General features: G+C 45.5%; 1 protein-coding gene across 1 annotated transcript in view; it reads left to right on the top strand.

Annotated features, from left to right (window-relative positions):
• Positions 1–7,995, top strand: part of Nle (notchless) — an 83,194-nt gene extending 75,199 nt beyond the window's left edge. The window contains exons 12-14 of the mRNA XM_068364599.1: positions 28–131; positions 7,345–7,471; positions 7,945–7,995. Coding sequence (XP_068220700.1) covers positions 28–131; positions 7,345–7,471; positions 7,945–7,957 — 244 coding nt within the window. The 3' untranslated portion in view covers positions 7,958–7,995. The remainder of the gene's footprint in view (positions 1–27; positions 132–7,344; positions 7,472–7,944) is intronic.
• The last annotated feature ends 6,420 nt before the right edge of the window (positions 7,996–14,415 follow it).

The following is a 14,415-nucleotide window of genomic DNA, read 5'->3' as shown; positions in this document are numbered from 1 at the left end:
TTGTTACAAAAGAAAATGTATTTTCAGATTCATCGCCACATTTCGAGGACATGTCAATGGTGTTTATCAGATAGCTTGGTCAGCTGATTCTCGATATCTTGTCAGCGGTAGCAAAGATTCAACATTGAAAGGTTTGTGATGATATTTCATTCAAGTTTTATGTATTCTTCTTATCCAGTTACTGCTTTCAGATTCTTTCTTATGTTTAGTAACTTGTATAAAAATCTTATTGAAGTTTTATTAGATTTTTTTTTAATATAATGTTCCTTTAATATTTATTTTATTAACATTTAAAAGTCTTAATAATGTATATAAAATTTTGTGAAAATAGGAAAGAAAAAAAGAATTAATGTCGGCGCTATACGAGGGAGCACTGTACGACAGATGACTGAAAGAGAGTACGGCAACTCGACCAGCTCTGACTTTACAAATTATTTCTTTAAGTTGGACTCACTCTCATATGTAACAGTCATTGTCACATAGTATATCTATAGTACATGTTTTGTAAATCCCAATTACCCTGTTATCACAATGATGAATGAACTGTAAATGTCAGATTGGTAAAACCAAAGTTTTAACTATATATTTTTATTGTAGTCATACAGTAGTTGAAAGTATGCTGGTCTCAACTGCCTCCTCTGAAAGTGAGCTTGCTTGATAGCCTTCTATTGTGAAGTTTTATCATTTTGTGGTTCTGTTGGAACCTTCAGTAGGAGTGGTACAGGAACACCTTCTATATTTGGAATAATGAGGTGACATTCTTCCACATCGGGAGTAAGATGGTGAGAAGGCCTTGAAACTTTTCATGCTGAGGTAAGAGGGTAGTAGTAAAGGTTATCTGATCGCTGATTTTCAGAATAGGTACATATCATCTGGGGTTTCCTAACTGCATGGAGGCCTTTTTCTTTCTTGGTGCTGTGTCTATCTGCATCGAGTAATTGATTGGCATACCATTACTCAGATGTGTTGCAAACAAACCCACAAAGGGAGCTCACCACAGTTATCACAATGTCTTACAAGCATCTAGGTAAATTGACCAGAGGAATGTAAGACACGTAACTTATTATTACAGTATTAATATTACTAGCTAAGCTACAACTCTAGTTAGAGAAGTAGGATGTTATAAGCCTAAGGGCTTCATCTGGTAAAAATAGCCCAGTGAGGAAAGGAAATAAACTATATGAGTAGTAACGAATATGAAATATCATAAGGTCAGTAACAATAGTAAAATAGAAGTCATATGAAGAGATTATGTCAGCATGGTCGGTGTGAAAACATTCGCTGCAAGCTGAAGTTCCACCGATTCAACTGCCTGATAAGGAGGATCATTCCATAGTATGGTCACAGCTGAAATAAAACTTAGAATATTGCATACTATTGAACTTTATGATGGAGAAGGCATGACTGTTCTTGGATGCGCGGAAGAAAGGCTGGGTAGCACACCCGAACAACCTGGTATTTGGACCGAAGAAGAAAGGAATCTGCACATCAACTTTTTCAAGATGCAAGCAGCTTTTCGTAGTGCTGCAAGTATTCCAAGAATGTTTGATGAAAAACTCGGTAGTGTTGATGAGCCACTACAGTGACTACACCAACGTTAATGAGCAAGGAGGCATGATCCCTCTCCCTCTTTGCGAGCTGATTCACATATGGGCAGAATTTTATGCCTGAGATTTGTCAGGAATACATTCCCATCAAGAGTAATGTACTAGCAGACACACTGTTGCAAGGAGCAGGGTGTAGGAGCATAGTGGTCCCTACATCTTCTAGTCGAGAGGCTTCTGGCCATGTGGGGCTCTCCTGGGATTAACCTGTATGGCACCTGACAGAACAGGAAGCTCCCCATGTTCTGCTCCTACATTCCGGACCCATGGGCAGTGTTTGAAGAAGCTTTCCAACACCCATGGGATCACCTGGACATGTTTGCCTTTCCATCTTTCAGTCAGAGTAGCAGCTGGGGATGTTTTAGTAATAGTTTGTTTTCTTTTAGTTGTATTGATGGATGAATTTGATTAGTGTTAGAGGTATTTAGAATAATCTTAGTTGTAATGGTTTAGTACCGAGGTACTACACAAAGAGGAGAGAGTGGTGTATAAATGAGTATTTTTTGGATCTTAATAAATTTCCTATCTCATTCCTTCATGACCCATCTCCTTCAGAATATGAAAGTCAGCAATATGAACATCGGGAAGGTTCATGGAAATTCATTTAAATTAGATAATAACTTTTTTTGGGGGGGTACAGTAATGTCTATAGTGAGTCAGCTTCGGAGACTAAGTCATTGAAGATCCTGTGAGTTTAGAAATAAATTTTAATATCAAAATTCAGTTTTTTAAAGTAAACTAAGAATATTTTAATAAATGTAAGTAATAAAAGGGATAATGTTGCAATAAAACTTCTTTTAGACAGCAAACTTTATTTAAAAGGTTTCTATAATTGCTTGCTTCTCATTTATAATTGTAGGTTAAATCTTGATTGCAATTTCTCTTGAGAATGTTTTTCAATATTTTTTGGGGTATTGACTATCCTGAGGAACTTCTTAACTTTTATTCTGCCTTGCTTTGAATATTGTTCTCCTGTTTGGTCTTCAGCAGGAGACTCCTATTTCAAATATTTTTAGACAAAATTTTTACAAGTTGAACAATAATTTGTATGGAGATATATGAATTGGCAATGTAAAAGTTATGGGCTTGTTTTAAAATCCTTCTACATTTGTAATAATGGTGAAGTGCACATAATTTTTTAATTGTTCCAATACTAAATACAAACCTTTTCACTCTTTATTAGGGAATATTCTTTTGGCAAAGATGGAAGACTAGCCATAAGACTTTTAGCAAGGTATAATATCCCACCACTAGTTAGTGGGGGCGTTAGTACCAGGTACCCCCCTCTCACAAACATACACTGTTGTTGTTTTATCTCTTGCTTTTGGCTTGGTTGAGAGTGGACATTTCTCTCTCCATCATCCACACTGATTGCCATAGTAACTTATCTTTTTCCCTTTCTCTTTTAAGGTTTGAGTTTGATTTCTGGTTGTTGTGAATGTGTCCTGGACCTGAAGGTTCCAAATGCGACACCTTCATGTCCGCAGTTGAGCCCGACCCCCATACGTTGTGTCCAGCCTGCAGAGGACAACCTTGTAATCAGGATGACATCTGTGAGGAGTTTTGGGACCAGTCTTCCTCCCAGTGGGAGAGATTTGGACGACGGCGCAAGAAGAAGTCAAAGAAGGATTACCTTTCTCTAGCCCTTTCAAGCGTGGCTCTCCCTCAGATGTTATTTGCACACCTAGCAATGACCCTCATAGCTCTGCTATGAGGAAGTTGCTGATGGAAGTCCCGAGAGAACTCCCTCCATGATATGAACTGCTCAGACAACCACACGTCAACATCTTCCACAGAGCCGTAGGATCCTTTCATCTTCACGCCTGGAGAATATCCAGCATTTCCTCACAAAGAGAGGCTTCTCACAACAAGCTGCGAGAAGGATGTCTAGCTACCTCTGGAAATCTTCAGCTGCCATTAACCAGGCTAAGTGGACTGTGTTCTGTGGCTGGTGTTGTGGGAGGGGTTTCTCTCCCCTCGATGCCACTATTCCAGCAATAGCAGAGTTCCTTGTGTACCTTCGAGAGGAAAAACTCCTCTCGGTCTTGGCAGTGAAAGGCTACCGCTCGGCCTTGAGCCTTACTTTTAGGCTGAAAGGAGTTACCATTTCCTCCTCGTTGAAGTTGTCTCTCCTCATACCGAATTTAGAGCTTACCTGTCCTCAGTCGAAAGTTAGACCACCTCCATGGAACGTGGTTCGCATCCTTCGGTCTTTGAAGCGTGCCCCCTACGAACCATTACGCCAGGCATCAGATCTTCACCTGACCTTGAAGATGATTTTCCTGATCTTGATCTTGTTTGCTTCAGCCAAGAGAGTCGGTGAACTCCATGGTCTTTTCTATGACATCTCGCATTCAAGGGGAAGAGGAGAGGTAATGCTTGGCTTCATCCTTGAGTTAATTGCCAAGACTCAAAATCCGGGAGTAGCGGAACCTAGATTCGGCCCCTTCTGGATAGGTAGTCTTCATAATGTAATCAATGATCCAGATCAACTGCTACTTTTTCCAGTGAGGAATTTGAGGAACTTACCTCGAGAAAACGGCAGGAACTCGCCCCAAGTGGCAGCACTCTTTGTCAGCATGGACAAGGTCAAGAGGGGGATCACCAAAAATGATGTCTGCTTGGATTCGCAAGGTCATAGGCTGAGCATTGAACCCTGATCCTTCTCCACAGATGAGACAACCCCTTCAAGAAAAACTACTGTGTGAGGCAGGTCCTACATATGGGTGTGTGGAAACGTCATGACCTTCACCACTGGCTACCTGCAAGATGTAACCCACAGGAACACCGATATGTTCATTTGCCCTGTGGTGGCTGCATAACAAGTGGATTAAACACATGCTACTTGATGGACAAGTAGCAGATGGTGGAGGGCAGAGGTTACCCAGGATTATAAGTCTTCACTACAAGGCTGCAGATCCGCTACTCAAGCTATATAAGAGGTTTGTCACCATTGGATATACTTGCTCACTTACTCTATAATAAGCTACATTTTCTGTTTATTCATTTTACTGCTGATGAGAAATTTTTTTTCATAAGTTTGCTTTATTCTCCATTGTATTTCACTCTAAAACAACTGAATGTTTTTTCCATTCATTGTTAAGTGGTTATAGAATATTTTTTTAAGAAATTTTTTACTGTATATGGAATTATCTAAATAATGGTAAAGCACTGTAATTTTATGTGTAAAAAAAAAAACAACTTTATATTAATTGAAGTGACACTGTCATTCTATAATAGTACCACGATAAGTAGCCATTGAAAGATATCAAACAGCTCATTAGTAATAATTCCCTTTGAGACACAAGAAATATTCTATAATGTATAATTATAAGGTACAGTAAAGCACTGTGATTTTGTGTGTAAAAAAAACGTATATTTATTGAAGTGACTTGTTATTCTGTAATAACTCCACGATAAATAGCCGTCAAAAATTATAAAACTACTCGACAGTAATATGTGATTCTCGACAGCAAATTTACTTTTGAGAAACACATTAGGTCTGTGTCTTCTACAATTACACAAAAAATTGGCTTATTGAGAATGTCTTTCAAGATTTTCAGTGATCAATCTATTCTGAAGAAGTGCTTTAATTCTTTCATTCTACCTTGTTTCGAGTATTGTTCTCCTGTGTGGTCTTCAGCTGCTGATTCTCATCGTAATTTGTTGGACAGGAACTTACAGTCTATTAATTATCTTATTCCTGATCTAGAAATTCATCTCTGGCCCCGTTGTTCAATTAGGTTGTTATACATGTTTCATAAAATTTTTCATAATTCTGATCATCCTTTACGTTCAAATGTTCTTGCACAGTTCTATCCTGTTTGTAATACTAGTCATGCAGTTAATTTTAAGAGTCAGGCCTTCTCCATCATGAGGCTAAATACTACACATATTGTAGAAGGTTTATTCCAGCTTTGACCAAGTTGTGGAATGATCTTCCTAATCGGGTAGTTGAATCGGTAGAACTTCTAAAAGTTCAAACTTGTAGCAAATGTTTAAAAGTTGAACAGGGTAACATGTCTTTTTATGATTTATGTATGACATATCTGTTTTGGTGTTGTTACTGTTTTTAAAATATTTTATTTTAATTGTTCATTATTTCTCATATAGTTAATATCCTTTCCTCACTGGGCTATTTCTCCCTATTGGAGCCCTTGGGCTTATAGCATCCTGCTTTTCCAACTAGGGTTGTAGCTTAGCTAATAATAATGTTAACAATACATAATCATGAATAAGGACTAGAATCACAAGTATTTTGGTTTGTGGTGAGGTAAGATGTGAATACACTGAAGTAGACCTTATATAATTATGAATAAGGTCTAGAAATGCAAGTATTTTGGTAGGTGTTAGAATCAAATATGAGGATTGCTATATCTCCAGGCTAGGGGTGTTTGAGTAATGTTATAACTTGGGTAGGGAATGCCGCCATTGGCTAGAGAGAGTGGTGTGATTATTGTAAGGTAACAAAAAATTGAGGCAAAATAACTCTTTAATATTCCGAAATGAAGGCTAGTATCACAAAGACTGTTGGTTGACTGAAGACAGGAGGAGGGGCTAATATTAGGAAGAAGAGATTTTTTAGTGAAATTTTTCTTGTGAACTGTGTGATATACAACTTTGTGTTATATTCTTTCATAGCGTAACTTGTAATACTGTAATAATAATGAAGATAATGATGTATCCTGACCCCACGGTGTGTATTATCAGTCATGTTTTGACGTATACCGACATCATCGCAGCAAAGAGGTTAATAATGACAGGCTCTTTCTTTATTTAACTTGCCCTCTCTTGGGGAACAGTACCTACAGTATGTTCCTCTGCAAGCTGGCCTCCTCCGTCTGCGGGTTAAACCATTTCCCTTGTGTAACGTGGGATAGAAATATATACTTGTTACATCCCCACACCCCGTGACAAGGTGGGAGTGGGTAACGTCTATGGTTGGTTCAAAGAATCCTATGTTTCTGAGAATTCTTACCTAGATTAGTCACACTGCTTTTCTCTCACAATTACACAGATTTCTCAGGCCGCTAAAGCGTGCTATTGCTTGCATTGTACGCAAGATTTAGCGTGGTGTCAGAGTTTTCTCCCTTATACGTGCAGAGCACGTACAGGAAAAAACCCTGGGTAAAAAACCAGCTAGTTGGGGCGAGTCTTTCTTAATTTAGTGTGGAACAAATGACAATTTCAAAGTTATTTGAATTTTGCCTAACAATACAAGCCTTGAGCTCTTTATACAAATTTGGTCTGCTATCACCCCTGCAAGTCTTGTCTGCAATCAAAAGTGACAAAATAACACTAGTGTGTGTTTGTGAGAGAGCAAGGTGGCTTGTACTAAACCCCCCCCCCCCCCATTAACTAGTGGTGGGACAGTTACACATCGCTAAAAGTCTTATGGCTAGCCTTCCAGCTTCACCGAAAGTATATTCCCTAATAAAGAGCTCTCAAGGTTTGTATTGTTAGGAAAAATGCAAATTACAGTACTTTATATTTGTCATATAAAGTTTAGTCCCTTGTCAGGCTGGGAGGAACGTAGAGAGGAGAGGTTCCCTTTTCTGTTTCATTTGTTTGATGTCGGTTACCCCCAAAAATTGGGGGAAGTGTGTTGGTATATGTATGTATATTTACAAAACATGGGCTTTATTAGTGTCAAATCATTTTGGATTGCCTTCTGAAATTTTGCTTTAAATTTAGTAGCTATCTTGAAATGTTAAGTACAGTATAGTAATTACTCCTTCAGTGTGGAGCCTATTAACCAAAAAGATGGAGCTAGATCTACCGGGACATGCAGATGAAGTATTCGCAGTGGATTGGTCACCTGACGGTCAACGGGTTGTTAGTGGCGGGAAAGACAAAATCTTGAAAATGTAAGTAAAGAAATTTGACCTCCACAGCACTGTTCTGTCTTTTTTTTTGTAATCACACACACACAGCCTTTTGAAAAATCTTTGTGTTACAAAATTAATCTTTAAAAATTTTTCATTTCTAAGAATTTTGATTTCCATTTACCAGTATTTATTAATTAATTTTGGAGTATTCAGATATTTTAATATTGTCTTTTGAGACTTTACGATACTGAAAACGTCAATCATACTAACAAAAATCTTGTATCTTGCTAAATAGTATTAAAACAATGGACCCATGCATAGCATTGCTAAACTTTATCCTGGGCGTTATGCTTGAAAAGACACATCTCAGTAGCCTTAATTATTGTAGCAATTTGTAAAATTCCTATAATTTTCTGCCAATATTTAATAGAAACAAATTTTATTTTAAATTATATTTTTTATTCTTAATGTATAGATAATAAGACCCTAATATTCAATTTTTATCTTTACAGATGGAGAAAGTGATGGGCAAGATGATAATAAAGTATTGTATTTTTCTTTTACTGTTTTTCAAATCCAACTAATTTTTATGTTTAAAGTTAATGAATCACCATATAATTTTAATATGCTTCTAAAGTACATTTGTTCCAACACGGAGTTCTTACCTCGAACTACTTTCTTAGGAGGATCTGGGATCTCCTCATTAACCGACCAAGAATTTTGCGTAGTTCCCCCTCTCTCCGTTACCTTGTCGGGGCACTCTGGGGCGGAAGGATACTCGCCCTGGGGCGACCCAGGGTCAGCGCGTGGCTGCGCTGCTAGGATCGCCAGTAAGCGTCTGGTCGCTGCGTAGATAACATCTCGCCGCTCTCTCTCACTTGTTCCCCGTTGTGTTCTCATGTTGCTTGCATGTTCGCTTTCCATCATTATGGAATCCCGGCGTCGTTGTCCCGGGCCCCAAGCTGGTAAGTCTTGTGGAGCCTGGCTTTCTAGGCCAGAAGTCAACCCGCACACTCTGTGCTCCTCGTGTCGGGGGAATAAGTGCCCCCCTACCTCCACGTGCCCGGAGTGCAAGTCCTGGCCTGAACTGCAGTGGACCTTGTTCGCCAAGAGATCCCCAAGTCGCCCTCAGCGCCTTCGGAGAGAGGTTCTCCTTCCCCTTCCCTTACCCAGAGTAGGGGACGAGGTAAGTCCGTTGCGGGGAAACGGCCCATTGCCGTTCCCCATGAGTGATGTCGGGGAATCTATTGTGAAGGGGCCTACGCAGACGAGTGGGGGGTCTGCTAGTGTGGCGGAAGTTTGTGTGGTAGACGAAGGCCTGGTGCCCGCAGGACTGGTCTTGAGTGAAGACTCGCGGTGGGAGAAGCCCGAATCAGCGCCTACCCCGACATCGTGGCAGCGCTTTTCAGGTTCAGCGGATTCCGGGGGTGGTCGGGACAAAGAAAGGCGGCCCACGTGTTCTTCGGACCCCGACTCTATTGTATGGACAGCTCCTAGGACGCCCTTCAGGTCCCCTGTGCGGCAAGAAGAAGAGTTCGAGGGATGGTTCGCTTCTCGGCCCGCTATCCGCTCACTCCCGGCGCCCTCAGCTACGCTTCCGCCGGACTTCATGGAGCCCTCTACCCCGGTATCCAGACCAAGGACCCCTAGAAGACTCGTGTTAGAGTCAGCCGACTCAGACAGCTCTTTTTCCTCGGACAGCTACTCCACCTACAGCTCTTTCTCGTCGGAAAGCTCTAGCGACCGGGACTCCAGGAGGAAGAGGTCCAGAAGGAGGAGAGCTAGCTCCCACGCCAGCCCGGCCAAGAAGAGGTCGAAGTCCTCGAGGAGGAAATATAAGAAGAGGAGTTCCTCACGGAGGAGATATATCACAGTGGTTCACCACTGTTGTGAGTCGAGCAAGACGGCTGCCGCTCTAGTGCCTGCCTCGGTGGCTGCTGGAGCCGCTTCCGTTCCCTTGCCCAGTGTCTCTTCGGCTCCACCCGCTTGTCGGGTGCGGCCGTTGGCACACTTCCAGTTGCCCCGTCCCGGCAAGTCAGCGACTCCATCCGTGCGACGGGACCCTCCGCGGACGGGACTCAGCGGCTCAGCTCCCAGCCATTTCGTCGCAGCGGCTCCGGCCTAGTTACGGAGCACGCCGCAGCCACGTCCATCAAACAGCGTCATCCGGGTTCCCCCGGGAGGGGGTAGACCCATGGCATCTCTACCCGCAGCGGAGGCAGCTGCTCCATCAACCCGCCAAGAGGGGAGGGATGCCTCCGCTCCCACGGATCCCTCCGTGTTCGATGCGGCTTCCTACACGGAGGTGCAGATAATGGAGGAGTGTTTGGGCACAGGCGAGTGCTCTCCAGACAAAGTCTCTTCTTACTGGAAAGTGCTGGCCCTTATTCAACACCACCATAGGTAGGACGAGCCTCAACCCGCGGCAGAACAAGCTTGGCTGTCAGGTCTAGGCAGGATGGTTGACAATCCTGTCCAGCAGAAACCATCCCTGACCCTACCGTTAGCACCCGTCGTTGCCCTGGTGATGGAACATGTGGATCGTTTCGTGTCAGGTCCGAAGAACTCACTGAGAGCCCAGGGTTCCTTCAAGCTCCTGCCGGGCCTTAGAACCCAGAAAAAGTTCTATGCACCAGACGGGTGGCATTCAGGGCCACGCACACTGGAAGAGGCTATCGCTACTCTGAACCTGGGCAACACCGACGAACGGAGCTTGAACCCACCGGTGGTGTTCTCGCAAGCAGAGGCTGCCATGATGGAGGACACCTCGCAAGACATAGTGAACGTAACCTCATGGCTGGACTGGTGGGCGTGCACCCTTGCAGGTTTCCAGTTGGCGCACGACCTGTCGGTGCCAGAAAATCAGGCCCTGTTACAGGAACTCATCCGCTCGGGGGGCAAGGCGATGAAGTTCCTCACCTTCCAGTCCCTTACCCAGACAGCTAACTCCTTCCAGTCCCTTACCCAGACAGCTAACTGGGTTCTGAGGAGAAGGGACACGGTGTTGAACAGGTTACCCCGTAGGCTTCCCGAGAAGGAAGCAAAATTCTTGAGGAACTCCCCTGTCTGGTGCGAGACAGTGTTCCCCCTTCAGGCAGTAGCGGAGACAGTAGAGAGGGTCGGGAAGTTGAAGAGCTCGGCCGAACCCAGACAACAGGTGACAAGGCAGCCCTCAATTAGAAGAGCATCAACAGATGGGGCTTACCCGCCTACGCCTCCGGCTAGGCAGGAGCCCTCCGCCTCTTCCTGGCACCAATCCCCACGGCCCTCCAGAAGGAGTGGTGCCCAACCTCAGGCCTCCTTTAGACCTAAGTTCTCAGGGTCAAGGAGAGGTCGCTCCAACCGTCTCCATAGAAGGAGATAAGGAGAGAGGCCCCCTACGCCTTTCCACGCCTCAGGTGGCGGGATGCCTCAATCAGTATTGGCAAGCATGGTGAGACAATGGAGCAGATCCGTGGTCAGTGACAGTCCTCAGGGAGGGATACAGGATTCCCTTCCTGTCAGAACCGCCCCCGCTGATCCCCGAACAGCGGGCGGAGTGGCTGGCACCCAAAGACACGGAGAGGAGAGCAGCCCTGCAAGCAAAAGTGGAAGCCATGTTAAGCAAGGGAGCCCTACAGCCCATCCACGAACCTTTTCCAGGTTTCTACAGCAGGCTCTTCCTGGTGGAGAAAGCGACGGGAGATTGGAGGCCAGTCATCGACCTCTCGCCTCTGAACAAGTTCATCAAGACGACCCCCTGCAAGATGGACATGCCGAAGTCGGTACTGGCGGCCTTGAGAGAAGGGGGATTTCATGATGTCCCTGGATCTCAAGGATGCTTATTTTCAAATCCCCGTACACCCCTCCAGCAGGAAGTTCCTCAGAGTAAGGTGGGCTTCTTAGACCCTTCAGTTCAAGACCCTCTGCTTTGGCCTGTCGACGGCTCCACAAGTGTTCACCCTGGTTTCAGTCTGGGCACACAAGCAGGGCATCAGGCTGATCAGGTACCTCGACGACTGGTTGCTGCTTTCAGCCTCAGAGGCAGTCCTAAAGAATCAAAGCGCGCTTCTGCTGCAGTTCTGCAAGGAGCTCAGGATTATGATCAACCTCGAGAAGTCGCATTTAGTCCCCACCACCTAGGAAGACCAACCTGGGGATGGTCCTAGACTCCCAGCTGGCAAGAGCCTTCCCTTCCCAGGAGAGGTTGGACAACCTAGACCAAGTGATTGGCCCGTTTCTAGCAAGCACTCCGGTGAGAGCCAAGGATTGGCAGAGGCTAGTGGGTCACCTGGTCTCGTTGGAAAAATTGGTCCTACAAGGCAGGCTCAAACTAAGACCAATCCAGTAGAACCTGAAGGATCTCTGGTCAGCGGAGGAGTCCCCGCAGAAGATAGTCAACGGGTCCCCGTCCTCCAAGGACACGCTCCTCTGGTGGTCAGACAGGAGGCACACGCTGAAAGGAATCCCGTTCGCCTTCGCTCCTCCGGAGATGCTGCTCTTCACGGATGCATCGAAAGATGGGTGGGGGCTCATCTCCTGGAAGAAACAGCAGAGGGGAAATGGTCAGTGGAGGAAAGGACCCGGCATATCAATCTGCTAGAGCTCATGGCGGTACAAAAGGCCCTGGCCGCATTAGCACGTCTCCTCTGGGGAAACTCGGTGGCACTCATGTGCGACAACGCCACGGTGGTGGCGTACATCAAGAAGCAGGGAGGCCTAAGGTCAAGGGAACTGTGCGACCTCACCGCTCAGATCCTGGAATGGACCGAAAGGAATCACATTCTGCTAACTGCCAGGTTCATTCCGGGGAAGAGAAACATACTGGTCGACGGTCCCAGCAGGACAGGTCAGGGGGTAGGGTCAGAATGGTCTCTTCATCCACAGGTGGCACAGGAAATTCTCCAGCGTTGGGGCTCCCGATGATAGACTTGTTCGCCACAAGACTCAATGCACAGCTTCCCGTATTCTGCTCCCCAGTACCCGATCCGACAGCAGCGTTCGAAGACGCCTTCCAGCACTTGTGGGACGGCCTTGATGTGTACGCCTTTCCCTCCTTCGGGATCATCAGGCAAGTGCTCAACAGGCTAAGGCAATCGAGTTCCACAAAGATGACTTTGGTAGTTCCCTGGTGGCTGGAGAGAGAGTGGTTCGCCAACCTTCAGGACCTGTCCACCCTTCCTCCGTGGCCCCTTCCGGCAAGAGAAGACCTACTAAGTCAGCCTCGCTTCCAAAGGCTACACGAAAACCCCCAGGGCCTGAGGCTACATGCGAGGAGGTTATCAAGCGCCTGCTAAGGAAGGAGGGTTTCTCGGATAAAACTGCAGCCAGGATGTCGGGGTATCTCCGTTAGTCCTCGTGCGTTGTGTACCAGGCAAAATGGGCCACGTTTGTCAAATGGTGTGCCACTCAGAATCTGCGGCCCTTAAACGCATCGGTCCACAGTATTGCAGACTTCCTAGTTCACCTGAGGGACGACCAGGGAGTCTCCATTCCAGCCATCAATTTAGTCCGTGCGGCACTGCGTCAGGTTTTTCCAACTTAAGGGCATCAACCTAGGGGCTTCTCGCCACATCTCCATGCTTATCAGAAGTTTTGAACAGTCTTGTGACCCCCCTCCTCAAGGGTTCCCCAGTTGGATGAAGCCAAGGTCCTCAGGGCTCTCTCGAGACCCCCCTTCGAGCCTCTTATAGACATCCTAGATAAGGACCTCACCCTCAAGGCTGTATTCTTGCTAGCCCTTGCCTCTGCCAAACGGGTGAGTGAACTTCATGGCTTGTCCTTCGAAGTCTCACACTCGAAAGGGTGGAAGGATATGTCATTTAGGTTCTTAGCAGAATTCGTGGCGAAGACCCAGAACCCAGCAATTGCGGACCCTAGGTTTGAGGAATTCTCTATTCCAGCAGTTCCGCGCTCGGACAACCCGGAAGACCTGCTTTTGTGCCCCGTGGGGACTATCAGAAAATATCTCGGTAGGACATCCAAACTCAGACCAGCTATCAAGAATTTGTTCGTTTCTTCAGGCCCAGTCAAGAAGGCAGTTTCTAAGAATACGATATCTTTCTGGCTTCGACAGGTTATCAAAAGAGCTTACTTGAGTGATGGCTCCACGGTCCCTGGGACCCCGAGACCCCATGATATTAGGGGCCTTAGCACGTCCTTGGCCTTTGACACTAACATGGCAGTGGGCCAAATCTTACGCTTGCAGGCACTTGGGCTAGACAATCCACCTTTACAGCCCATTACCTGAAGGATTGTACAAGAAAGTCCCTAGATGCCTTCGCCATTGGGCCAGTAATTTCGGCTATGCAGCAAGTCTAGTAGTTTTGGGCCCCGGGTAGCCTGTGGGAAGTAATCGCAAGCGACACAGGTTCCTCCTTACTTCCCCCCCCCCCCCCTTCCTTGCTACCCTCTCCCTTATCCCAACCTTTTTCCTATCCTCCTTCCATGTGAGAGATGGACGTTGAGGGACACCATGTCTGAATTATGATTAAAGGTGAATTGTACATTAGGTAGAGTTTTGCGTGCTTTCCGCTGCTCTCCTACCTCTCCATTGGGCAGTCTAGACCTAGCCTCATATCTAGGTCTTGTGCCCCAGGATGTTACGATATATTCCAGACTGTAAGCCACTCCCTCCTCCTAAGGTATGAGTCTCCTAAGAAAGTAGTTCGAGGTAAGTACTTCGTGTTGGAACAAATCACAAATTTTAAGTAATTTGTATTTTTCCTAATAGTACTTACCTCGAACTACTTTCGGGTTATGGCCCACCCATCCTGCCCCGAGTATCTTACAGGAGTTCGAGGAAGACTTAAACATACGCTTACTGACGATCCTAGCAGCGCAGCCTCACGCGCTGACCCCGGGCGAGTATCCTTCCGCCCTGGAGCCCCCGGACAAAGTAACGGAGAGAGGGGGAAGTACGAAAAATTCTTGGTCGGTTAATGAGATCCCAGATCCTCCTAAGAAAGTAGTTCGAGTTAAGTACTGTTAGGAAAAATACAAAT

This window comes from Palaemon carinicauda, chromosome 41 (genome assembly GCF_036898095.1).
Source record: "Palaemon carinicauda isolate YSFRI2023 chromosome 41, ASM3689809v2, whole genome shotgun sequence".
In the NCBI taxonomy this organism is placed as follows: domain Eukaryota; kingdom Metazoa; phylum Arthropoda; class Malacostraca; order Decapoda; family Palaemonidae; genus Palaemon; species Palaemon carinicauda.
The sequence above is the reverse complement of the archived record's forward strand: the minus strand, read 5'-3'. Positions and strand labels throughout refer to the sequence as shown.